The 25239-nt window shown below is 34.3% G+C and overlaps 1 protein-coding gene and 1 long non-coding RNA gene across 11 annotated transcripts in view; one reads left to right on the top strand and one right to left on the bottom strand.

Annotated features, from left to right (window-relative positions):
- Positions 1–21837, top strand: part of LOC114293405 (aromatic aminotransferase ISS1-like) — a 36220-nt gene extending 14383 nt beyond the window's left edge. For 4 of the 9 annotated variants that reach the window (XR_014344492.1, XM_082894703.1, XM_082894705.1 and 1 more), the window contains one exon: positions 3216–3851. Coding sequence is in view for 5 of the 9 variants with exons in the window: in XM_082894703.1 (XP_082750829.1) it covers positions 3216–3274 (59 nt within the window). In the remaining 4 variants the exon portion in view is untranslated. Of the gene's footprint in view, positions 1–2497; positions 2594–3215; positions 3852–21126 lie in introns of those variants that run through there. The other 5 variants (XM_082894702.1, XM_082894704.1, XR_014344494.1 and 2 more) reach the window with 4 other exon arrangements.
- LOC145802124 (uncharacterized) lies at positions 17025–21120 on the bottom strand. 2 transcript variants are annotated; one of them, XR_014344496.1, is made up of 5 exons: positions 19499–21120; positions 18069–18137; positions 17894–17962; positions 17687–17797; positions 17056–17603 (listed from the first exon to the last, which is right to left on the bottom strand). It is a non-coding gene; the product is annotated as an uncharacterized LOC145802124 (long non-coding RNA). The 2 variants fall into 2 exon arrangements; XR_014344495.1 differs by having other exon boundaries at positions 17025–17603; positions 17687–18137.
- Positions 21838–25239: the final 3402 nt, after the last annotated feature.

Below are 25239 nucleotides of genomic sequence, written 5' to 3'. Positions count from 1 at the left end.
CCTCTTCCTCTCTCTCTTTCGGCACCTCACAGACCCATGCATCACACTCTCTTCCTCTCTCTCTTTCGGCACCTCACAGACCCATACACACAGGCATAAACTCTCTCTCTCGCTGTTTTGATTCGGGGTTAGCAGAAGCATCACATATTGATCCATACACAACCCACACACCTGCACTAGCTCTTACTCTTCTCTCTCTAGGATACACACAGGGGGGCAGACTCAAAACAGAGGGAGATACACACACCCAAGAGGGACACCCAGCAGATGCATACACCCACGGCCATGAGCTCCCTCTCGGCTCTCTCCATAGACACAGCCCACATACACACTGACAAACACACACCCTTGGAGCTACACAACACACCCAGATACACACCATACATTCACACCCCAATACAGACAGCACGACACAGACCCACACCACTCACTTCCCGTGGTCTCCCACATGCACTTTTTAATCACCCCACTACCTCTCTCTCTGGTTCCTTTTTCTCTCCACCAAACCCACTTTAATCATATTCATCATTTGCCTTCATTTATTCCACCCACCAGCGCACATGCTTTCCCCATTAATCCATTTTTATTATTATTATTTTTATTATTCTTATTATTCTTCACACCAAAAAAAAAAACAAAAACAAAACATTCACCAACTCGTTTTTCATTCCACAAACTTGTCATTTCTTCATGCCGGGCTCAATCCCGATCACAATTTTACATACACAAAAAAAAAAAAAAAAAACAAAACAAAACAAAACAAATCCAACACCCACAAACAACAGATTTGTTTTCTTTTCTGCAGACGGCCATCCACCGACCTCACTTCTTCGCCTCTTCCGCCGGTCTTTTCTTCTTGCCTTCGTCCTGGGCGGCCCTTGCCGGTGTTGCCTCTGTGTTTCCCACACCGTCGAGCACGTTCACTCCCTCCTGCTCCTCCACTACAGCATATGGTGGCCCTCCAAATCGGAACATCACAGTGGCCTTCCGCTTCAGCTCCTTGTTTTCCGCCTTTAACACACTTATTTCTGCTCGCGCATCCTTATACATGCGCTGGAGCAGAGCCAGCTAGGCGTTTAACTGCTGCACCTCATTTGTCCTACTCTGCAGCCGGTGCGACAAGTTTGTGGCCGCCGTCATGGTCTCCACACATGACTTCAAAGTATACTGATTGGCCTCAATATCAGTTTGCACCGCCATTTTTTGCTCCACAGACCGCATCGGAAAGTTCAACGGAGCAAAACCAGTGGTGTTTGGTTGAGGTTCACGGGCCACCGCACCAGTTATCTCTCTTGTTGACTCGTTGAGGTTGGGAAAGAGAGTGAGCAGACCACGGGAAGAAGAGGAAGACGAGGCCATTTTCTGGGCAACCGAGTGTTACAGAGTGTTACAGAGTTTCTCTCTCCGCAAACGCAGACTTTTTTTCAAAAGTTTTTCTTCGCAAGTTGTTTGTCTTCGCCTCAGCCTCAGCCTACGTCTTATAGCCAAGGCAGCCACGCGCATCGCACGCCACTTGACGCTCAACGACAACATGGGCGCACCTTTTGATGGCACGCCTTTTTATGGATTGGGCACGCCTTTTGATGGCACGCCTTTTGAAAAATTGGGCGCGCCTTTTGAGGGCGCGACTTTTGAGGGCTCGATATATCTATCTACATGTATATCTTTTGGGCAGCCTATCTACACACTCATACAGTGTCTTCTACAACGGTCCGCTTTCTCGCTCCCTTTGTTTTAACCTCAAATAGGTTTCTCTCTTCACACCTATTTGAGTTTGAGGGGGGGGTTATACATATATCATGTATCATGGTGAGCATGGTTACACACCATGGGAACCACCCAAGCCACCCCATGGCGCACTCCCTAAGTCGCCCCCTTGGTGCACCACCACAAGCTTCTACAACGGTCCGACATGACCTCATAAACTGTCCCGACATTGATTCCGGTCAGCTTCTACAACGGTCCGACATGACCCCATAAACTGTCTTCTACATCGGTCTGACACGACCACACAGTGTCTGCTACAACGGTCCGACATGACCCCGTAAACTGTCTTCTACATCGGTCTGACACGACCACACAGTGTTTGCTACAACGGTCCGACATGACCCCGTAAACTGTCTTCTACACCGGTCCGACATGACCCCATAAAGTGTCTCCTACAATGGTCTGACACGACCATACAGTGTCTCCTATCCCATTTTTAATTTTATTTGTCAGCTTATTTTTCTGTTTTGATACTCTCTCCAAACTCAAGTTGGCTAGTACCTATCCTCCTTGAGTTTGAGGGGGGCTGTTAATGTAAATTGTAAACATACCTACTCTCCACCTACTCCACCTACCACCTCCACTTCATCTACTCCACCGACCACCTACTACCACCTACTCTTCTATATATAGGAATCATTGTAACATTCAATATAATCAATCAATAAAAATCAATATATACATAATTGTTTCTCTCTTTCTTTCCCTATACATTTATTCTTACATATATGATGATTTTAAGCATTCGTGTGTGGAAGGGAATCATGTAATTAATCTTTTTTCTTTCTCAAAAGCATACGGCATGATGGGATGGCGAGTTGGATATGTAAGTAGAGCTTTCAATTCCAATACTTTTATACAAACAGTCCCATTTCTCTTGAGAAATTAATCATTCAGTTTTCACCTCTATCGAGGAATTATACCATTATCATTACAGAAAAGCTGTGGATCCAGAAAAACAGTTCAGGAAATTTACCCAGAATGACAGTGGATTGTGTAGATTCAATATTGTATAATAGGATCCAGCTTTGAAATGTGTCTCAACCATGGCATGCTCTTTCTGGTTATTGTTCCTAACATTATTCAATAGATATATATCACTCGTTAAAGAGTAAATCTAAGTGCACAGATGATTTTCACAGAATAGGACCCAGATGTGAAACGAAGGACAGGTCCCATTATGTAAAAATCTTCTGTGTTCATAGCGCTGCTGCTCACTAAAAATTGTTCGTTTTTTTGTTTTGTTTTGTTTTTTTTTCACATGTAACAGAAGATGTGTTCTTTCTCAATTCAAACTGCAACTCCTAATTTTGTCCTCCTTTTATTTCCTTCTGTATGTTTGTTTGGGCCCTGTACTTTCAATTGAAAAATTGTCTTTGAACTTTACATAACAAATATCACACTCTTTTTAGAAGAAAAGTCAAATAGTTCTGCTTTGTTTCACACAGATAGCTTACTCATCCAGGGCAGAGGGCCTTTGAACGCAGCTTCTCAAGGTTCAAGATAATGTTGCTATTTGCACTTTGATGATTTCACAACACATGGCTCTCAATTGCTTAGAAGCAGGACGTGAATGGGTCAGAAGTCAAGTCAAAAGCCTTGCCAGAAACAAAGAACTCCTTGGTGAGGCCCTTTCACCTCTTTGAAGTTGTTTGCTGGTTTGCACGGAGACATGGTGTGCTGCTGCTTCCAGGATTTGCGTGCGGCACAAGTGGGTGTATCCGGATCACCTATGGAATGTTGACAGAATCAGAATGCAATGTTGCTGCAAAGAGACACGAGAGGGGTGGAAGAGCTCATCAGAGAGGGCATGGTGGAGAATGAGTGTTTCTCGGATTCTGGACAGCCAAACATTCTCTTAACATACCAGGATTCTTGTTAGGTGATGTTCAGTTGGCTTTTGAAGTACTTCCGCAACATAACTAATATAACTAATGTTGTCAAATTCAGGGAAATGATTACTGATTTAAGTATGTACACTTGGATGGATACAACTAGGGCAGTGAGTGACCCAGAATGTTTCAACAGTCATCTTTGTATCTATTTTACCAGATATTATAACAGAAATTTGTGTTTCTTGTCTTTGTTGAAGTGCTTGATGGGCTTGTATGAAACCGTTCGCCAATAAAGTTTGATCTTTCAGTTTTCTTACAATGTGTTGTGGTTTTTAGTTTCCTCATAGAGAGATCAAGCAACACCCTTCTAGCTCATTGGCATATTGGCTGTTTTTGTTTCAAATAACAACACTAATTATGTCTTCTATTACAAAAATTGTAATAATTTGGTGTCGCTTGGGGTGATAACATAAACACATCGTGCTTTGTCTGGGACTCATGTGGGTTTTACGTGGATCTCACAAAAACTAAACTAAGGACTAAGATGTGTTCATGATATTGTTACGTCAGTGCCACTAACAACACTAAATAATTTTATGAGAACTCAAATGAAAAAAACAAAAATCAAAAAGGTCATTTGTTCTAAAATTGTTAAATACTAAATTATGACAAAAATTAAATAAATAAATAAAAATTGTGCTATGCTTGTACAAATATAGATATTGGAGTACAATACGAACATGTAAATTAATGCTAGCTATCTTAATCTTATTATCGAAACTTTCAACACAATGCAATGGTCTGTTTGGCAAACTAGGAGACAAAAGAAAATAAAAATAAAAATAAAAACAGAAGAAGAAATGAACCCAACTAATAAGGTAATGAATTAGAAGTAAAAATATATAAAAAAGAGTAAGTAATATTATTATGGAGACAACTTTCTAACATGTCCTAATTCAACTATCCTAAAAAAAGATGTATTATCTTTTAATAATTATATAATTAAATGTTCAGTCCATGTAAATCTCATGATATTTTTGAATTATCTCATACCAATGGACAAAAAATTATCTTTTGAAAAAAATTAAAAATAAAAAACCTACCAAAGAGAAGGCCAAAAGTTGCAAATTGTCTTCAATTTCACCTCTGTAAAAACCATCTACTTTAATTGTTAAGAACCTTAAGGTTGGTCTAGTGGGCATAACTTGGGGCTGCGGATGTGCTCTATTTAGATCTCAGATTCTAGTTCCAATAATTTTACTAGTTCCAATAATTTTTTTCGGGCCAGTCTATCCAAAGCGTTTGCTCTAATTTTAAATGGTGTTCTTGTAAGTGGGCGGTGGGATTGGTTCCTCAAAATTAGTCAAGCTATGCGTAAATTAGTCTGAACACTAGGTTATAAAATAAAAAAATTGTATTTATTAGTGGTGTTGGAGGGAAAATTAATTATAAGAAAAAACAAAAACAAAATAGAATAATATCCTACCATCTAATTGATAATGCAAGACAAGACAATGAAGTACCCCATGATCAATTTAAAGGATGAAAATTGAATATTGAAGTCCTAGTATTTAGTATTTTTTTCCGAAAGAAAAAAAAAGGGCATATTGAGCTCATGATGAAAAACTCATCAATAATTTAGGAGAGAATTTATTTAGATAAGTACGAGGTGGAAAGCATTTTGATTGGTATACGTACTTCTTGCAAACAATACAGAATTTATTAATGTTGTGTTTGGTTAGGGAATTTGGAGAGGGATTTGAAAAACAAAATGGAAAAAGTAGGTGAATTGTGAATAAAACATGTCTATATTTCACCTAGTTTCACACACCTTTTCCCTTTCCCTTTCCAAATCCTCCAATTAAGGATCAATGGCTTGTCTATAAGCCTTCAAACATATAAAATGATTATATTAGATACAAAATATATGTGAGTAAATAAGTTTTTTTTTTGTTTTTTTACAGAAAATTAGATTCGCTGGACAGAATAATTATTCTGCAATCCCAGAACAACCATAGAGTATATAAGAGATTGTTTAAAATGATTTAAATAAGTATATTTTTTTACTTTTTATAAAAAGATGTAAAAAAAAAAAAAAGAAGTGATCTAACTCAAAAAAATTAAAAAAAAATAGAAAGTATATTTTTTTAGGATGTCAAATAGTGCCTTAGTATTCTTTATGTGGTATTACAAACTAATCACGTAGCAAAATTTTTTTATAGATTAACTCTCATCAGTCAAGTAATTGAGAAATAAAAAATAATTCATTTAATATATATTGCGATATTTAATTTAATAAGAATATCATATAAACTATGTTACATGATTACATTCGAAACATTTAATAATTTTCTTATCAAATTTGTTAAATTTAATTTGTTTATTTGTGTATAATTCCCCGTTTGTGTAACCCATGTTAAATTTAAGTTTCGTTTGACATTGGTTGATATAGTTAACTTTTTTATATTGAGACTTTTTTAGTCTAATTTTTCTAGTCTAGTTTGGTTTGGATTTTTTAATTTTTTTTGATTTTTGTAAAAAAAAATATAATAATTATAAATTAGATGTGATATTTTATTTTATTAATTTTATAGTTTATTTTATATTTTTATATTTTTTTATTCCAAAATGATAGTCACACCATGGCTCAGTCAATTGGTACAATCACTGCTGGAAAATCTACTTTTAGCTACGCCGCTAAAAGTACTAAAAACGTCGCTAATTTTTTTGTGACGTTTAGTATCAAACGCCGACGATGCGGCTGTCGCTATAGCTTTATGGCGTTTGAGAAACGTCGTTATATTAGTATAGGCGGCGTTTTTAAAAACGCCACCAAATGTCCTACTAACGATACTATGACGTCACTATGGCATTTAGCGACGTTTTTAAAAATGCCGTCATAGACATTTATACCTTTTAAAAATCTAACCGTTGGGGTGGGATATAGTGACGTTTTTTAAACGCTGCCATAACCTTTTTTTATTTTTAAATTGTGCTAATTTTATACGGTTGAACAAAAAAAATACCTGTCAAACAATTATTAAGAACTAATAATTGATGTTTATTAAAATAATAAATAAACTAAGCTTGAAAACAAAATTAAAAATAAGAAACAATGCATTGCACACCTAAGAATAGAAACAATTCATGTTCAGACTTTAATACATCAATTAAAATCAAAATGGTCAAGAAGTGTAATTTGCCCAAAAAAATTAAAAAGGAATAGAAAGCACACTAATATGGTTTATAATATTAAAAATACCACTTGTCTTCCAACTATATCCAAAGATGAGCCTAAACTATATGCAATAGATGATACATTTGGAACCATACAGTACACTATAATCCAATTAAACAAGATAAAAAGAATTAGAGGGGGGAAAAAAGTAAAAGAACAAGAACAAATAAAAAAAGCTTCATCATATTCCCTCTAATGGCTTTTTCCCTCTCCTCTCACATAAATTCTACATGTAGCAACTTCATATCCATCATGATGATCATTCGAAGTTAAAATAGCTTCTCACAATCAAACAAAGTTGGGTTTTAAATTATTTTGTCTTGTCTTCTTCCAAATCACCGTTCGATACCCCGTTTTTCCACCGTGTACTAATCCGACTTCAAGTGGACTTCGAATATCCTTTGAAGGCATAGGAGATGGTTTTATGAGTGTCAAAGTATTATCATCCCTGTCAAACTCTTCACTTGCTTCTCCCGAGTAAGTATAGCTGCCACATGTGAAAATATTCAATGTGGAGACAAGAAAATAATTGACAATTAATTTTTTATAACATATAGCCGCCACATGTAATTTTCACTTGCTTCTCTCGTCCAAACAAGTTGTAATTGAACGATGATGGTAAAAGAATGGTGAATTATAATTGCCAGATACACATGGACATTGTATGAATGATAATGGTCATTATAGAGTGCCAATTATCTGCTTTAAATGAAAGAAATTGTCTGCCAATTGCAACAAATTTTAACAAAGAAATTGACTACCAATTGCAACAAATTTTAACAAAGAAGCAGATAATAGCAGGCCTTTAAACCATTTTTTTCTCCACAGGGATTTTCATCTTGGCCCTCATTCTTGCATTCTACATGGTTCAAATGCTAATAATTTTGTTTGGTCTCAGCCAGACGCTATGTTATTGAGACTTTTTCATCGCAGAGGATGGTTTTTAACAGACCTTTTGTGCTTTCCACTATCCTATAGTGGTTCATGTTAAACACTTGACATTTCTTAACACATTCAAAGATTAATTAAGCCTTATTTCCCAGACAAGAAAAATTACCTCATAGCATATCCAACCTACGGACACAATAATAGTTACTGCCAAAGCATCAGTAAACTTCCTGTAAATATCTAGTTTTGCCAACATGCGTTGAGCCTGCCACATCACATCGATAAACAAATGTTACTTCAGTGGATTTTTTCAGAATTCAGGTAGCAATAGTTATAATGGTGACGTGTGCCTCACTCGTCCATGTGCTCTACCACTTGTTTTGCCTAATTTTCTTGCATTTCAAAGTGGAAGAAAGATAGGGAAATTCTAATATATCTTTCCTTTAAAAGGATATATTATAGGCAAGGTTCTGAAAAGCGGTTGCAGTCGTTGTAACGGTGGCAGTGGTGCGGTTGCTGTTGCGGGGTGTAAAGGTCGTAGTGTAACGGTTGCGGTAATCGGAACCGTTAATTTTTTTATTTTTCGCATAATTTGAAAAAAAGCTACCGATACGCATATTTTTTTTTTCCATGATCATATTTATTGGATTTTAAAATAAATATGGATCAATTTTTGTAAAATTTTAAGTATGGTCCAATATATTTCATATTTTTAAGTTACTATAAACTGAGTTTTTTACATTTTATTTTAATAATTAATGACTTTATATTATACAAAAAATCAATCACTAACTATTATATATAAAATAAACAGTGACAAAAGTAAGAGAATAAATAAGAGCCTGAATATATATATATATATATACATATTTTAGTCAAGCCAAATAGATAATGACTACACTTATTAATATTATTATTATCAAACAATATATAGATAGATACACACAAACAAAATGGTTAAGTGATAGCAGCTGAATAGAATAGTATAGGTCTTATAATTTCAACAAATCAATAACATGTTCAACATCTTCTCTCTTTTCTCTCTCTATCTCTTGCTCTTCCATCTTCCCTCTTCTTTCTCTATCCCTCTTTTCCCATTTTCAGTTTTTTTTTTTTTTTTTTTTTTTTGTGTTTTTTTGAAAGAAGAGTTTGGAACCGTTACGTAACGATACGTAACAAGCCGTTACGGTTGTTACGACACCGTTACGACCGTTACAGCCGTCACACCTGTGAATCTCAATCACACTGCAAAAGCGGCCGTAACAGGTGGCGGTAACCACCACAACCGTTACGTAACGGCGTTACTTAACGGCCGCTTTTTAAAACCTTGATTATATGTGTTTTTAATTATGTTAGTTTTTTTTTTAATTATAATTAATCTTCTTCTTTAATTATGACTTATGAATTCTTTAAGTCTCTTTTGTGTTTAATTATGATATATATTTTTTAGTTATGATTCAAAAAATTAAAATTATGTTATTTTTCTTTTTAATTATAAAGTGCATATAGTGCACACTCTTTGAAGTGTATACCATCGTATTTCTTAAAAAAATATTATGTAGTTGAATAGATTTGAGATGAAACTTGAATTGACATTAGGAAAAATACAATAAAATATAAGGGTTTAATTCAAAATTTTAATTTCATGAATTTAAATTACGATATTTCAAGACTCTAGACAAGTTGAAGCATGTGTAAATATTATATTTATTTTGTAGGAGGTGGAGTTTAAACAGTGATAGGGTTAGAAATTTAATATAAGGGGCACCTATTGTTGGAAAAAATGGTTTCAATGTAGATTTTCGGAAACTTTATGTTAATAATTTTTTAGGACCCATAAGTCGGTTTGAAGGGTCCGAGTAGCAACGTGTTCGTTGCCGTGTGGTGAACAAGATTATGAAATTAGTGATTCAAAACCATCTATAGGTGAATGGAAAATTGACTCCAAAGTGAGGTTCATGAACATTAAGTCATTCCTCAAAATGGTGTTGATTGTTCTTGTCCCACATAGGAAAGTTAGGAAAAGTTTGGTGAAGATATAAGGTCCTAAATGAAACCTTGGGCATGGGCTCAAAGAACACCCAAAGTGTGAGTTGGGTTGGGTCGGCCCATTACTATCTTCTTGGGCTAAAATTATTTGAAAGTATTTTCAATTAGTTGCTAGGAAACAAATAATTTTGAAATTCATTTTCAAACTTTTGCAACGGCTCAAAGATTTGAATTTCATATTCAAATTTCCAATAGTCATGTCTGTTCCGAAAAGGTTTTCCATTGCCTATATCAAGGCAATCCTCCATCCAGGTTTAGGAATCAAATTAGGAAGAAAAAAAACATTCAGACTTCTAGTTTCCTTCTCCTTTGTTCATCTTGCATTATATTTTTATTTTTTAGAGTTTAAGTTTGAGAGAGTATAAAGCACATATTCTGGTTCGCTGTCCACATAGAGTTAGTGCAAATTCTATGTGTGGTGATTGTTATATCCTGGAGACAGGACGCCTATTAATCTCGAGCACCAGTGGAGAGGGTGTTTATATTCTGTCTTAAAATTGTTGGAGAATATTTTCGGTAAAATTAATTAATAGCGAATAATAAATAAAATAAAACAAATTTACAATTTTTCGAAGATCAAACTCGAATGAAGTTGTGATTGAGGCCAGTATATGGATACTGTGTCTTTATGATAGAATAACGTATGGATTATCACTTTTGTATACTAAAAATCGATAAGCACTACTATAATTGAGTCAAGAAATGCATCTTTCTTTGAACATATATTTCCTTGTAAATCAATACAAGAGTCAAATTCTCTTAAACGTTCTTATGAAAGTACATTTGATCATAGTCAAGGACAGATTAAGGATAATCAAGAAGGAACAAATGAGGAAGAACCTAGACGTAGTCAGAGAGCTAGGACTTGTAAATCCTTCAATCCTGACTTCTTGACTTATCTACTGGAAAATGAGCCTCGGACATTTAAGGAAGCCATGTCTATGCCAGAAGCTCCTTTATGGAAGGAAGCTATTAATAGTGAAATTGATTCCATCTTACAGAATCATACTTGGAAATTGGTGGATCTTCTACCAGGATGTAAGCCTCTTGGATTTAAATGGATATTTAAGAGAAAAATGAAATCTGATGGATCAATTGAGAAATACAAGACAAGACTTGTAGTTAAAGGTTATAGGCAAATAGAGGGAATAGATTATTTTGACACTTATTCGCCTGTAACAAGAATAACATCCATTAGAATATTGATTGCTATAACGACTTTATACAATCTTGAAATACATCAAATGGATGTTAAGATTGCATTTTTAAATGGAGATCTTAATGAAGAAATCTACATGAAACAATCAGAAGGTTTTGTAGTTCCAGGGCAAGAAAAGAAAGTGTGCAAGCTTGTAAAATCTCTTTATGGTTTAAAGCAACCTCCAAAACAATGGCATGAAAAATTTGACAATGTTATGATGTCAAATGGATTCAAAATAAATGAATGTGACAAATGTGTTTATGTAAAAGACACAGAAAAGGGATATGTCATTGTTTGCTTATATGTAGATGATATGCTTATTATCGGTAGTAATAATGAAATTATAAAAACTACGAAGAAAATGTTGAACACTAGGTTTGACATGAAAGACTTGGGAGTAGCAGATGTAATTTTAGGAATTAAAATTACTAGAACTTCTGATGGATATGCTTTGTCTCAAGGTCATTATGTGGAAAAAATTCTTGAGAAATTTAATAAACATGATGACCGTCTTTCAAAAACCCATGTGGATACTAGTCTTCATTTAATGAAGAACATGGGTGAAGGTGTGTCACAACTATAGTACTCTCAAATAATTGGAAGTTTAATGTACCTCATGAATTGCACACGCCCTGATATAGCATATGCTGTCAGTAAATTGAGCAGGTACATGAGTAATCCAGGGAAAGATCATTGGACAGCCATAATTAGAGTGCTTAAATATCTAAGATATACTTGTAATTATGGATTGAACTATACAAGATATCCAGCAGTACTGGAAGGGTACAGTGACGCTAATTGGATATCCAACACTAAAGACTCTAAGTCTACTAGTGGCTATGTCTTTACCTTGAGAAGTACAGCAGTCTCTTGGACATCGTCCAAACAGACATACATTGCTAGGTCCACAATAGAATCTGAGTTTATTGCATTAGATAAAAGCGGGAGAAGAAGCAGAATGACTTCGACATTTCCTGGAAGATATTCCAATGTGGCCCAAACCTGTGCCCGCAATTTGCATCCATTGTGATAGCCAAACAGCTATGGCTAGGGCACAAAATAATATGTATAACGGTAAGTCTCGTCATATACGTCGTAGACATAATACCATTAAGCAACTGCTCTCAAGTGGAATTATTTCTATTGAATATTTAAGGTCAAGAGATAACATTGCGGATTCGTTAACAAAAGGTTTGACCAGAGAGCAAGTTATGAGATCATCGAGAGGAATGGGATTAAAACCTACCAGTTAAGAATCGACTGAATGGCAACCCAACCTAACTGACTGGAGATCCCAAGATCTAGGTTCAAAGGGACAACTAAATTAAGTATAATTCCCGAACATCACTAAGGAGGTAAATCTCCTACCCATTTCTATGATAACAAGTGATGTCTGCAGCGAGAATTAGGATAAGTTTTACTTTTAATGAAATTCATATCTTGGAAAACCAAGTGGGGTATAGCAGAATACTCTTAATGAGCATCACCTATATGAGTATGAACTGGGCCGGTTCTATGAGAATGCTAAGGCTACATTCTATAGAACACTCATGAAAACCAGGTATTGCCCAGGGCCAAACCAGGCACAACCGAAAGAACCAAGTTGTGTATGAAAACAAAACTGTGTGAAAGCTGTTGTCTCGGTTTACACTAACAGCAGAACAGTTCAAGACATCATGTTCACTGATCAGCCAGTAAACCCGATAGTTTCTCACAATGGAAGGTTCAAGGCCAAAAGCTACCTATCCTATGCATGATGTTTTCAGTTTTGTACTTTCTCCGGTTGTATGTTGTTGCATGTCCTTTTCGTCAATTTCATTCATGTGGGGGATTGTTGGAAAAAATGGTTTCAATGCTGATTTTTTGAAAACTTTATGCTAATAATTTTTTAGGACCCATAAGTCGGTTTAAAGGGTCCGAGTAGCAATGTATTCATTGCCTTGTGGTGAATAAGATTGTGAAATTAGTGAGTCAAAACCATTTATAGGTGAATGAGAAATTGACTCCAAAGTGAGGTTCATGAACATTAAGTCATTCCTCAAAATGGTGTTGATTGTTCTTGTCCCACATAGGAAAGTTAGGAAAAATTTGGTGAAGATATAAGGTCCTAAATGGAACCTTGGGCATGGACTCAAAGAGCACCCAAAGTGTGAGTTGGGTTGGGTCGGCCCATTACTATCTTCATGGGCCAAAATTATTTGAAAGTATTTTTAATTGGTTGCTAGGAAACAAATAATTTTGAAATTCATTTTCAAACTTTTGCAACGGCTCAAAGATTTGAATTTCATATTCAAATTTCCAACAGGTATGTCTCTTCCGAAAGGGTTTTCCATTGCCTATATTAAGGCAATCCTCCATCCAGGTTTAGGAATCAAATTAGGAAAAAAAAAAAAATTCAGACTTCTAGTTTCCTCCTCCTCTGTTCATCTTGCATTGTATTTTTATTTTTTAGAGTTTAAGTTTGAGAGAGTATAAAGCACATATTCTAGTTTGCTGTACACATAGAGTTAGTGCAAATTCTATGTGTGGTGATTGTTGTATCTTGGAGACAGGACGCCTATTGTTCTCGAGCACCAATGGAGAGGGCGTTATTCTGTCTTAAAGACACAGTGTCCATACACTGGCCTCAATCACAACTTCATTCGAGTTTGATCTTCGAAAAATTGTAAGTTTGTTTTATTTTATTTATTATTCGCTATTAATTAATTTTACCGAAAATATTCCCCAACACCTATTAATTATAATTTCAAAATTTCTTCATCTCCAATCAATAACAATAGCATAATAATATTTTTTTACAAATCAAAACTTAATTAAGATTCCTAATTTTAATATAAATCACCACTAATTAAGATTCATAATTTTAACATATCAAAATCTCTTATTTTAATATAAATAATAACGAATAAATTTTTTTTTACAAATCAAAACTTAACAAATAACTACAAATTAATAATAATTTTTATTTAAAAGTAAAAATAATAAATAAAGTTACTTGTAAACAATGAAGAGAAGACACCAAAGTTGTATTGTGCTCCTAAATTTGTGTTGTGTAATCCCAATTTGGTGAATCGCAAGTCAGTAAATTGCAAAACAACAAAGGGAGACAAAAAAGACAAAGAAAATACAGAAACATTTAACAAGTACTGTGAATAAATAAAAAAATTAAAAAATTTATACACTTTTAAGATTTTAGAGGTCCTGCTACCTACCGTTGAAAGCCTTACCTAACAATTTTTTTTTTGAATAAAGATTGAGAGCTCTAATTTTGGAGCTCTAAAGAGAGCTCTAATGATGTGGCAATGGATGGGGCCCATATGTGATGTGATGTGTGTGTCTATGTTTTTGTTTTGTTTTTTTTTTCTCTTATCACATCATTAGAGCTCTCTTTAAAATTCTAAAATTAGAGCTCTTTATTATTGTTATTTTTTTTTTAGATTGTGTAGCAAATTTTTAAATTGTTTTCGTAATTGAAATTGTGTGTATTCACTCAAAAAAAAAAAAAAAAAGTTATGTGTGTCAATGTTTGGTTAAGATTTACAATAAAAATAAATAAATAAATAACAACAACAATGTGGGTGATATGAGTTATGTGTCAGTGTGTTTGGTTGTGTTTGGTTGAAATTAGTGTTGTGAGTATGGAGTTCGGATCCTCGGCCGCACATTCCTGTGGCCCTCTCTGTCGCGCTACAAAATGACCTCGTTTTGTATTTTTTTTTCCTTTTTTCTTTCTTATTTTGCTTTCCCCTTTCGGTTTTTGAACCATAGAATACAGAGGCGACGATCTGGACGAGAGACCGACAGAGGCGACGATTTGGACGAGAGTCTGAGCCGACGAAGAGAGAGGCGACGAAGGGGAGGCAAGACGAGGCGAGGCGACGAACGGAGAGACGACAGAGGCAAGGTGAGGACAGACGACGGTGGGGCGACTGGAGCAGCGAGAGACTAACAGAGAGAGTCGGCGAGAGACGAAGAGAGAGGGCGACGAGGTCCGTTTCTCTCCCTTTGGTCTTCATTATAGATTAAGATCCCTACATTTGCTTTGTGAATGTGATCCATACGTGGTGAATTTGTGTAAAGACCAGCCATATTCTGAATTTGTGTACAAAAATGATAGAATATGATCCCTACATCTGCTTTGTGAATGTGATCCTACATTGTGATCCCTACATCTGCTTTGTGAATGCGATCCTACATTGTGATCCCTACATCTGTTTTCTGAATGTGATACAATGTGATCCTTAATCCTACAACACATATCTATAAATCTGAATAATTCCAAATTGGTTCCTCTGTGGTTGCATTATGGTATTGGTGGGTTTTGTGGATCCATTCTGGTGAGCTAAATTGTTCACTAACCAGATCATACATACAAAAATAGTTATTGAAAAATCAGTAATCTATATCAAAGGTTCAAGGCAATTCTTTAACACTAACTCTTACTAATATTATTGACTAGAGATCTCTCTGGGGTGTGTGTTGAAAAGAACTATCAGAGATTCTTACACGAGACATTCATAATTCCAATGAACATAAGTATATAGTTAGTTAGACTAATCTCAATAAAAATAACAATAAACCCATTATATGAACAGATCAGCCACTAAATAGTTGAACTGAGTTTCGTTTTACTTTGAATTCTAGATGAGCTTGTTGAAGAAGCATGCCCATACGTTTACTTAAATGAGCATGTAAAACAGCATGTTTATAGGACTGCAATACAAGTAAAACTATTTGGACTTTGGATGGGTGACCTAGTTCTTAAGAAAAATAAGTGAAAGCTTAAGCAAGAGCTGAGCTAATTTCTTTCAGTTTAAGTGTGAAAAACTTTTCACTATGTTGAGCAAAGCCCTCAAACCTAATAACATTTAGATTCTTTAATACAAGGGCATTCAGTAGCTACCATCATATTTCTAATTTGATGCAAGCATGATGAGTGGTGACAACCACATGTGTCCAGAGTTCGATGAAAGGCTTATCAATCTGTCATGTGTAACATAGACCAATTTACATAGCAGTATGTAGGAATGATATGATCCAAGTTAAAGGTGGCTTTAGTCTAAGATGGTGTGTGAGTTGAGGCTGTGACAAATATGACTTCAATGAAATTTATCCGCCGACAAATATTATATTCCTTTTAATAATTGAGTTAACACTAGAAAGAATGCTTCTTTAACCATTGTGGCTTTTCTTTGAGAGTTTCTTTGCATTAATTAGTATAAATGTTGTGTTTGATTTTTATCATTGTAAATAGAATAAGCCTTTCACCTATGAATTGTGTATATAATTTTGTAGATGTCAAGTTCAAGTGTTAACGGCAGTACCTCAAATCAGTTGACATATTGCAACAGAAATTGTCCTAAATGTCATAAAAAAGTAACTATTCGAATTTCCGAGACGGAGCGAAACAGAAACAAATTATTTTATTGTTGTCAAAATTGCGGCGATTTTATTGGATGGTGCTTGCCTACAAATTCACAATGTATAGGTGAAGAAGTAGTGCAAATGGAAAATATGCCAACTGTCACCGAACAACTTCGATTTATGAGCGAACAACTTCAATTTTTGAGGGCAAAGATGCTTAAGTTGGAAACAAACATAAATCAAAATTCGTGTCGTATTTATGGGTTGTTCATCTTGCTTGTAATTGGTATCGTGTTAGTTACAAAGCTGTAATAGTTTTGTAATCTTTATTTTTGTATGGTTATCTGGACTTGGTGGTGGCACTTTGTATGATTATGTGGTTATTTTTGTGAACTTTTTTTTTTTTTTTTTTGTATAGTTATCTGGACTTGTTAACTTTGTATGGTTATATGGTGGCACTTTGTATGGTTATGTTGTTCATTTTGTCCAGCAGAGCTGTGTAATCTGTGTAATCACTTTGTATGGTTATGTTGTTCACTTTCTATGGTTATGATTACGTTGAACCTCTCCCAGCAGAGCTGTGTAATCTGTCCACTACAGGGTGTAATCAAAACACAAAATAAGTGTAATCTGTCCATTATAGGGTGTAATCAAAACATTCTGCTCCTAATATTTAAAACTGTAAATCAAAACACAAAATAAGTGTAATCTGTCCATTACAGGGTGTAATCAAAACATTTTGCTCCTAATATTTAAACCTGTAAATCAAAACACAAAATAGGTGACCTTAATCTGTCTATTACCAAGTATATATATGCATGCATTCTGCTCCTAATATTTAAACCTGTAAATCCCTAACTCAATCGTACAGCAAACACCCAACATAATAAAATTTGAATATTCTTTTCATTCATAGCATAAGAATCAAAAAATAACATCATAAAAAAAAGCATGCATCAAACATTGTTCCCATTGCAAACATTGTTCCCAAACATATCATTTCCAAATATTGTTCCCATTGCAAAAAATAACATCAATAATGACCCAAATCTGAACAACATAAAAAAATACAGCAAAATCAGAAAAATATAATAACATCATCGTTCGTTCAAGGATGTCCATGTACATGACTGTCAGCAGGACTATGTGAGGCTTGCGACATTTGGACTGCAAAGTGTTGAACTGTAGTACCTCAAAGCAACTCCTGAAACGATGTTTGAGTGGGGTAGATTAAAGGCATTGATTGAGGCGTGTTACTTCCCTGCAATAGTGCTAAATTTATTAAAATATTGATACAATGTATACTACCATTTGAATGTAAAGTATGTAAGTAATATAACTCACATCATATGTAGAATACATGACATGATGAACACTTGTACGACCCATGGAAAAGGGACGTTGAGATTGGGATACAGGTCGAGATTGAGAACTATAGACACCATGACCATGACCCTAAAGTAAACCAATATAAAGCAAATAATATATGAAATGAAAAGAAAATTACTAATGCATTTTCATTTTAAAAAAACACACAATGTGAATCATTACCTCAACATAATTACTACTTATGATGAAAGGAGGTTAAGATTGAACTTGGGGAGTATAAACAGTAACACCCTATACAACCAATATAGGAAAGTAAAACAACATTAATAAAGTAAAACAATGGTTTTGTATGAGGTTCAATTTTCCTAAGGTCTATGCATACAATATTAAATATTACCTGTATCAAATGATTACCAATGGCCAAAGGAGGTAGAGATTGTTCTTGGGAAGCACAAAAAGAACCATCCTACATGCAAAAAAAAAAAAAAAAAAAAAAACCTAAACAATAAATATCACCCTACTAGATTACAAGAATAACCAATCCAACAAAATTAATACAAGGTCGCACACAATAGTAAATATTACTTGAATAGAATTATTACCCATGGCAGCAGGAGACTCAGATTGACCTTCGGGAGTACAAAAAGCATCACCCTACAAACGACCAATTTTTTTGGTCCATTTTGGTGAAGCCAAGTGATACTCTTCCACTAGATTCTCTACCAAATAGCTCATAAGCAGACCTAAGAGGAATTCCAGATTCTGAAGCCAATTATACTTCAATTGCTTGGGTGGTAGATATTTTTCATTGGGATGGCAACATATGAATGCACTCTTGAGTACAAGGTCATGATTATGATGTTCAACAAAATCAATTGTAACATATTCTCCTAAATTTCTGTCTAACTTGAGCACCACAACCACATCTGACCTCTTGTCTCGGAAATTTTACTAGTGGATCTTGCTTGTTAATACCCCGAGTTCCCTCTTTGTAACATACAAAAGTCCGTGAAGTTATTTCATTAGTTTATTTGTTCTTGTGTGCATACGCTTTCCTAATACTAAAGCTACCTTTCCGCCATAGTTATTGTAAAATTCATACACAGCTTATTCAGAGTCAAATGACATGCCCAATTTTGGCTTACAACCATAACTAGCCAACTCATCAACAACATTATTTTTGTTCCATTACCTGCAATTCAATTTATAGGTGCAATGAAACAATTTATATTACTGTGATTTATTACTTGGATTTTTTTGGACAGGTATGACAGTGTTTAATTTTCTACCTCTGTGTTTCTAATTTAATAAAGTACCTCTGCGTTTCTAGTTTAATTACATCAGCAATCTATCGACAGATTTAATGACAGGAATAGATTTAAATTATAGGAACAACCCATTGCCATATCAATTTGCCAAGTAATTTTGTTGGTATAGCATTACTAAATGTTTTATATAGGGAAATAAATAGAACTTTGGCTTCAGAAGCAGATCATCATTTATAAATGCACTTTTTCTTAATTTTGAAGGAAAGATGCTATTTTTTAAGAATGCTCAGTTGCCCAGGTTCCTTTGCAAGAGGTTTGAGGTTTTATTTCCCGCAATTTGTCCAATTCATAAGCTTAAGGGGTAGCTTCTACATTGGCAGTTTACACAACTAAGTGGGTGCACAGAGCCTGCCTAGGCTAAATGCTTATATATGTATAAAATAATGTCGAAATGAAACAGAGATGAAATGGAACAGAGATGAAATTGAACAAAAATCCCCGGTATATGTACATATATATGTATAAAGCGGCCTAGAAATGAAACATAGATGAAATGGACCTCGTTATGGCTGCAATGTCGACTTCCCGTCGTCGTGTTAGCGCTAGACTCTTGTCCCTCCACTATCCTCTGACCATCACCGTTGCCTCCCTCCACCATCTCTCACAGTTCGTTTCTCTCTCCGTCTCTGCAGATCCCGCAGATCGTCTCTCTGGTCGCTGATCGTCTCTCTCTCTCTTTGTCCAGCTGCGCCTCTCTTCTCTCTCTTTGTCCAGCTTTGTATGTCGTAATGGTTAGGGCTAAACACAGAGACGAAGATTAAAGTGAAATAAACAAGTGAGAAAATCAAATTTGGGGAAGGGGGGGAAACTAAACAAAAACGATGTCGTTTTGGCCAAAATAACGTCGTTTTGGCGAGGGCGGCAGGGAGGGTCGCAGGAAAGTGCGGCCGAGGATCCTTGCTCTGTGAGTATATGTCTGTGTAAGGCTACATAATTGTGTGTGTCAGTTTAAGAATAGAAAAAAAATAAAAATAAAAATAAAAAAATTGAAAAGTCATGACCCCCTGGTTCTTGTGTAAGGCCACATAATTGTGTGTGTCAGTTTAAGAATAGAAAAAAAAAAAAAAAAAAAACGAAAAGTCATGGCTTCCTGATCATTCCTCCGGCCCTGAGTTTAAACATACGATTTATTATTTACTTTAATATCATATTTACGGACAAATTACCTACACTTTTGAGGTTTAGGGGGTCGTTTAGTTTTTGAATTGGACTAAAAAATTATAAAGGACAAAAAAAAAAAATCAAAAAATCACAAAAAGACAAAAAATTTGCCATTCCAAAGCTGAAAAGCTAAAAAAGTCAAACAAGAATACCAAATGACCAAAAAAGTCTCAAGCTAAAAAATTTTAAAAAGTTAAAAAGTCAACTAAAAAAGTCATTGTCAAACGATCACTTAGTCAAATTATAAATTCTTTCTGAAGTTTTAGAAATTATATCTCGTCTTTTGAGGTTTATATTCGCATAACAATTTAACCCCTATCATTAAATAAACTTTAAGAATAGTTAGATAACATCACCAAAATATAAATTAATGGATGATATTGTCCTTGCTAAAATCCCTTTCATAAATCAACAAAATTTATAAAAAAATTATGTTAGATGGAAGAAAAAAAAAATTAAGTTTTTGGATCCAGAAAAACAGTTCAAGAAATTTACCCAGAATGACAATGGATTGTGTAGATTCAATATTGTACAATGGAATCCAGCTTTGAAATGTATCTCAACCATTGAATGCTCTTTCTGGCTATTGTTCCTAACATTATTGGATAAATATATATCACTCGTTAAAGAGAATCTAAGTGCACAGATGATTTTCACATAATAGGACTCAGATGTGAAACAAGGATAGGTCCTATTATGTAAAAATCTTCTGTGTTCATAGCGCTGCTGCTCACTAAAAATTGTCCCCTTTTTTTTTTTTTTTTTTTTTTCACATGTAACAGAAGATGTGTTCTCTCTCAATTCAAACTGCAACTCCTAATTTTGTCCTTTTATTTCCTTTCGGTATGTTTGTTTGGGACCTGTACTTTCAGTTGAAAAATTGTCTTTGAACTTTACATAACAAATTCACACTCAAGCACATATTTAGAAGAAAGTTGTCAAATAGTTCTGCTTTGTTTCACACAGATAGCTTACTCATCCGGCAAAGAGGGCCTTCGAACACAGCTTCTCAAGGTTCAAGATAATGTTGCTATTTGCACTTCGATGATTTCACAACACATGGCTCTCAATTGCTTAGAAGCGGGGCGTGAATGTGTTAGAAGCCAAGTCAAAAAGCCTTGCCAGAAACAAAGAACTCCTTGGTGAGGCCCTTTCACCTCTCGGAGACAAAGCAGTGAAAGGCGGACAAGGCGCGACTTACCTATGGGCAAACCTGCCTGACAAGTACCCAAATGACTTTGAAGTTGTTTGCTGGTTTGCACGGAGACATGGTGCGCTGCTGCTTCCAGGATCTGCGTGCGGCACGAGTGGGTGTATCCGTATCACCTATGGAATGTTGACAGAATCAGAGTGCAATGTTGCTGCAAAGAGACTCAAGAGAGGGGTTGAAGAGCTCATCAGAGATGGCATGGTGGAGTATGAGTGTTTCTCGGATTCTGGACAGCCAAACATTCTGTTAACATACCGGGATTCTTGTTAGGTGATGTTCAGTTGGCTTTTGAAGTGCTTTGACAACATAACTAATATAACTAATGTTGTCAAATTCAGGGAAATGATTACTGATTTAAATATGTACACTTGGATGGATACAACTAGGGCAGTGAGTGACCCAGAATGTTTCAACAGTCATTTTTGTATCTATTTTACCAGATATTATAATAGAAATTTGTGTTTCTTATCTTTGTTGAAGTGCTTGATGGCCTTGTATGAAACCGTTTGCCGATAAAGTTTGATCTTTCAGTTTTCTTACAAACAATGTGTTTTGGTTTTTAGTTTCCTTATAGAGATCAAACAACCCTTCTTACTCATTGGCATATTGGCTGTTTTTGTTTCAAATAACAACACTAATTATGTCTTCTATTACAAAAATTGTAATAATTTGGTGTCACTTGTGGTAATAACATAAACACATCCTGCTTTGTCTGGTCCTATGTGGGTTTTATATGGATCCCATAAAAACTAAACTAAGGACTACGAAGATGTGTTTGTGATATTGTCACGTCAGTGTCACCAACTGTACTAAATAACTTTATGAGAACTCAAATGAAAAAAACAAAAAACAAAAAACAAAAAAGTCATTTGTTCTGAAATTGTTAAATACTAAATTATGACAAAAATTAAATAAACAAATAAAAATTTTGCTATGCTTGTACAAATATAGATATTGGAGTACAATATGAACATGTAAATTAATGCTAGCTATCTTAATCTTATTTCTCAAAACTTTCAACACAATGCAACGGTCTGTTTGGCAAACTAGGAGACAAAAGAAAATAAAAAAAGAAGAAGAAAGGAACACAACTAATAAAATAATGAATTAGAAGTAAAAATATATAAAAAAGAGCAAGTAATATTATTACGGACACAACTTCCTAAAATGTCCTAACTCAACTATCCTTAAAAAAGATGTATTATCTTTTAATAATAATATAATTAACTGTTCAGTCCATGTAAATCTCATGATATTTTTGAATTATCTCATACCAATGGACAAAAATATTATCTTTTGATAGTAAAAATAAAAAACCTACCAAAGAGAAGGCCAAAAGTTGCAAATTGTCTTCAATTTCACCTCTGTACAAACTATCTATAAATACAGTCATGCTACGTAACTCGAAAACAGCTACCTCCGAATCCCCCTAATCTAAAAACGACGTCGTTTCGACGTTTGAATTTTTTTTTCTTTTTTGCAGATCAGAAGAAGGGAGGAGGAGGGGGAGCAAGGAGGAGGGGGAGGGACTGGAGGGGGCCCAACAAATGGGGTTGGAGGCGGAGGCGGGGGGTGGGGGGCGGAGGCGACGAGCTGACGATCGGTGGAGGCGACGAGCTTCTGCTGCTGCGACGATCGGCGGCGGCGAGCTGACAATCGGCGACGGCGGAGGCACAGGCGACGATCGGCAAGCTTTCTCCCTCTCTCCTCCTCTTCCCCTCTCTTCTCTTTCTCTCCCTCTGTAGACTCGAAGGAAAATGGAAGGAAGAAGACTCGAAAATGGAGGAAAAAAAGAAAAAAAGGCTAATGCCCAAAACGACGTCGTTTTGGGCATTAGGGGGATTCGGGGAGGCAATCTCTCGAGCTACCAAACATTATTCCTATAAATAACACTTTAATTGCTAAGAACCTTAAGGTTGGTCTAATGGACATAACCTGGGACTTACGGATGTGCTCTCTTTAAATCTCAGATTCAATATTTATTAATTTCAATATAACTTTTTCCGAGTCCGTCTATACAAAGCGTTTGCTCTAATTTTAAGTGATGCTCTTGCAAGTGGATGGTGAGATTAATCCCTTAAAATTAGTGGTGCTGCGCATAAATTGATCTTGACACCCGATTATAACATAAAAAAAAGTTGTAATTATTAGTGGTGTTGGAGGGAAAATTAATTATAAAGAAAAAAAATAAAAACAAAAACAAAATAGAATAATATCCTACCATCTAATTGATAATACAAGACAAGACGACACGAGACGAGACAATGAAGTACCCATGATCAATTTAAAGGGTAAAAATTGAACAATGAAGTCCTAGTACTTGGTATTTTTTTCCAAAAAAAAAAAAAAAAAAAAAAAGGGGACATATTGAGCTCACGATGAAAAACTCATCAATAATTAAGGAGAGAATTTATTTAGAGAACAACGAGGTAGAAAGCATTTTAATTGGTATACGCACTTCTTGCAAACAATACAAAATAAGGATCAATAGCTTATGTATAAGCCTTCAAAAATATAAAATGATTATTTTAGATACAAAATATATATGAATAAATAAATTTTTTTACAAAAAATTAGATCTGCTAGACAAGGTAATTATTCTGGAATCCTAGAATAACCATATTTTTTTACTTTTTATTAGAGGTTGTTTGTAATGATTTAAATAAGTATATTTTTTTACTTTTTATAAAAAGATATACAAAATAAATAAAGATGTGATGTGACTCAAAAAAATAAAAATAAATAAAAAGTATATTTTTATAGGATGTCAAATAGTGCCTAGTATTCTTTATGTGGTATTACAAACTAATCATGTAGCAAAAAATTTTATAGATTAACTCACCTCTATCAAGTAATTGAGAAATAAAAAATAACTCATTTAATATATATTGTGATATTTAATTTAATAAAAATACCATATAAACTATGTTACATGATTACATTAGAAGTATTTAATAGTTTTCTTACCAATTTTGTTAAATTTTATTTGTTTATTTATGTATTTGTGTATAATTCCCTATTTATGTAACTTATGTTGAATTTAAGAGGTGGTTTGGGATGATCTAAATAAGCATATTTTTGAATTTTTATGAAATATGAGTTGAGTATGGATTAGGTTTAAAGTGATGTGGTAGAGAGGTGATATGACTTAAATAAGATAATGTGATAGGATAGTGATTTTTTAGATTTTTAACTTTTTTAGGTTATGACAAACAAGACTTAAGTTTCGTTTGGCATTGATTAATATAATTAACTTTTTTATGATGAGATTTTTTTAGCCTGACTTTTCTAATCCCGTTTGGTTTGAATTTTTAATTTTTTAACTTTTATGAAATAAAAAATATAATAATTATGAATTAGGTGTGATATTTTATTTTATTAACTTATTTAATCTATTTTCTTGTTTTTGTATTTTTTTACCTCCATAGTGATAGTCAAATCACGGCTTCAGTCAATTGGTACAATGAGTGCCCAATTATTGGTGTGAAAAGTGGAGTCCCACTTCACAATGAGCCTCTTACAGTGACCTGTGCCTCACCAGTCCATGTGCTCTCCCACTTTATGATCCGAAAATTGCCAAATACAAAACGAATTTGATTTTTTTAAAATTATTTTTACATGAATTTTTATATTATTTTTACTTTATAGATACATTTAAATATATATAAAAAATTAAAAAATAAATAACTAAAAAATCATTAAAAATAAACAAAAATTTAAATAAAAATACACATAAATTTTTGTGTGTTTTCGTGAACTTTTTTATTTATTTTATATTTTAATTAAAAAATTTTAGATGTATCTTGATTTAGGTGTATTTAAAAAATAAAAAAAAATATTAAAATATGAAAAAAAGATAAAAATCACTA

Source organism: Camellia sinensis, chromosome 11, assembly GCF_055761805.1.
Source record: "Camellia sinensis isolate YWXY chromosome 11, ASM5576180v1, whole genome shotgun sequence".
NCBI lineage: Eukaryota > Viridiplantae > Streptophyta > Magnoliopsida > Ericales > Theaceae > Camellia > Camellia sinensis.
The sequence above is the reverse complement of the archived record's forward strand: the minus strand, read 5'-3'. Positions and strand labels throughout refer to the sequence as shown.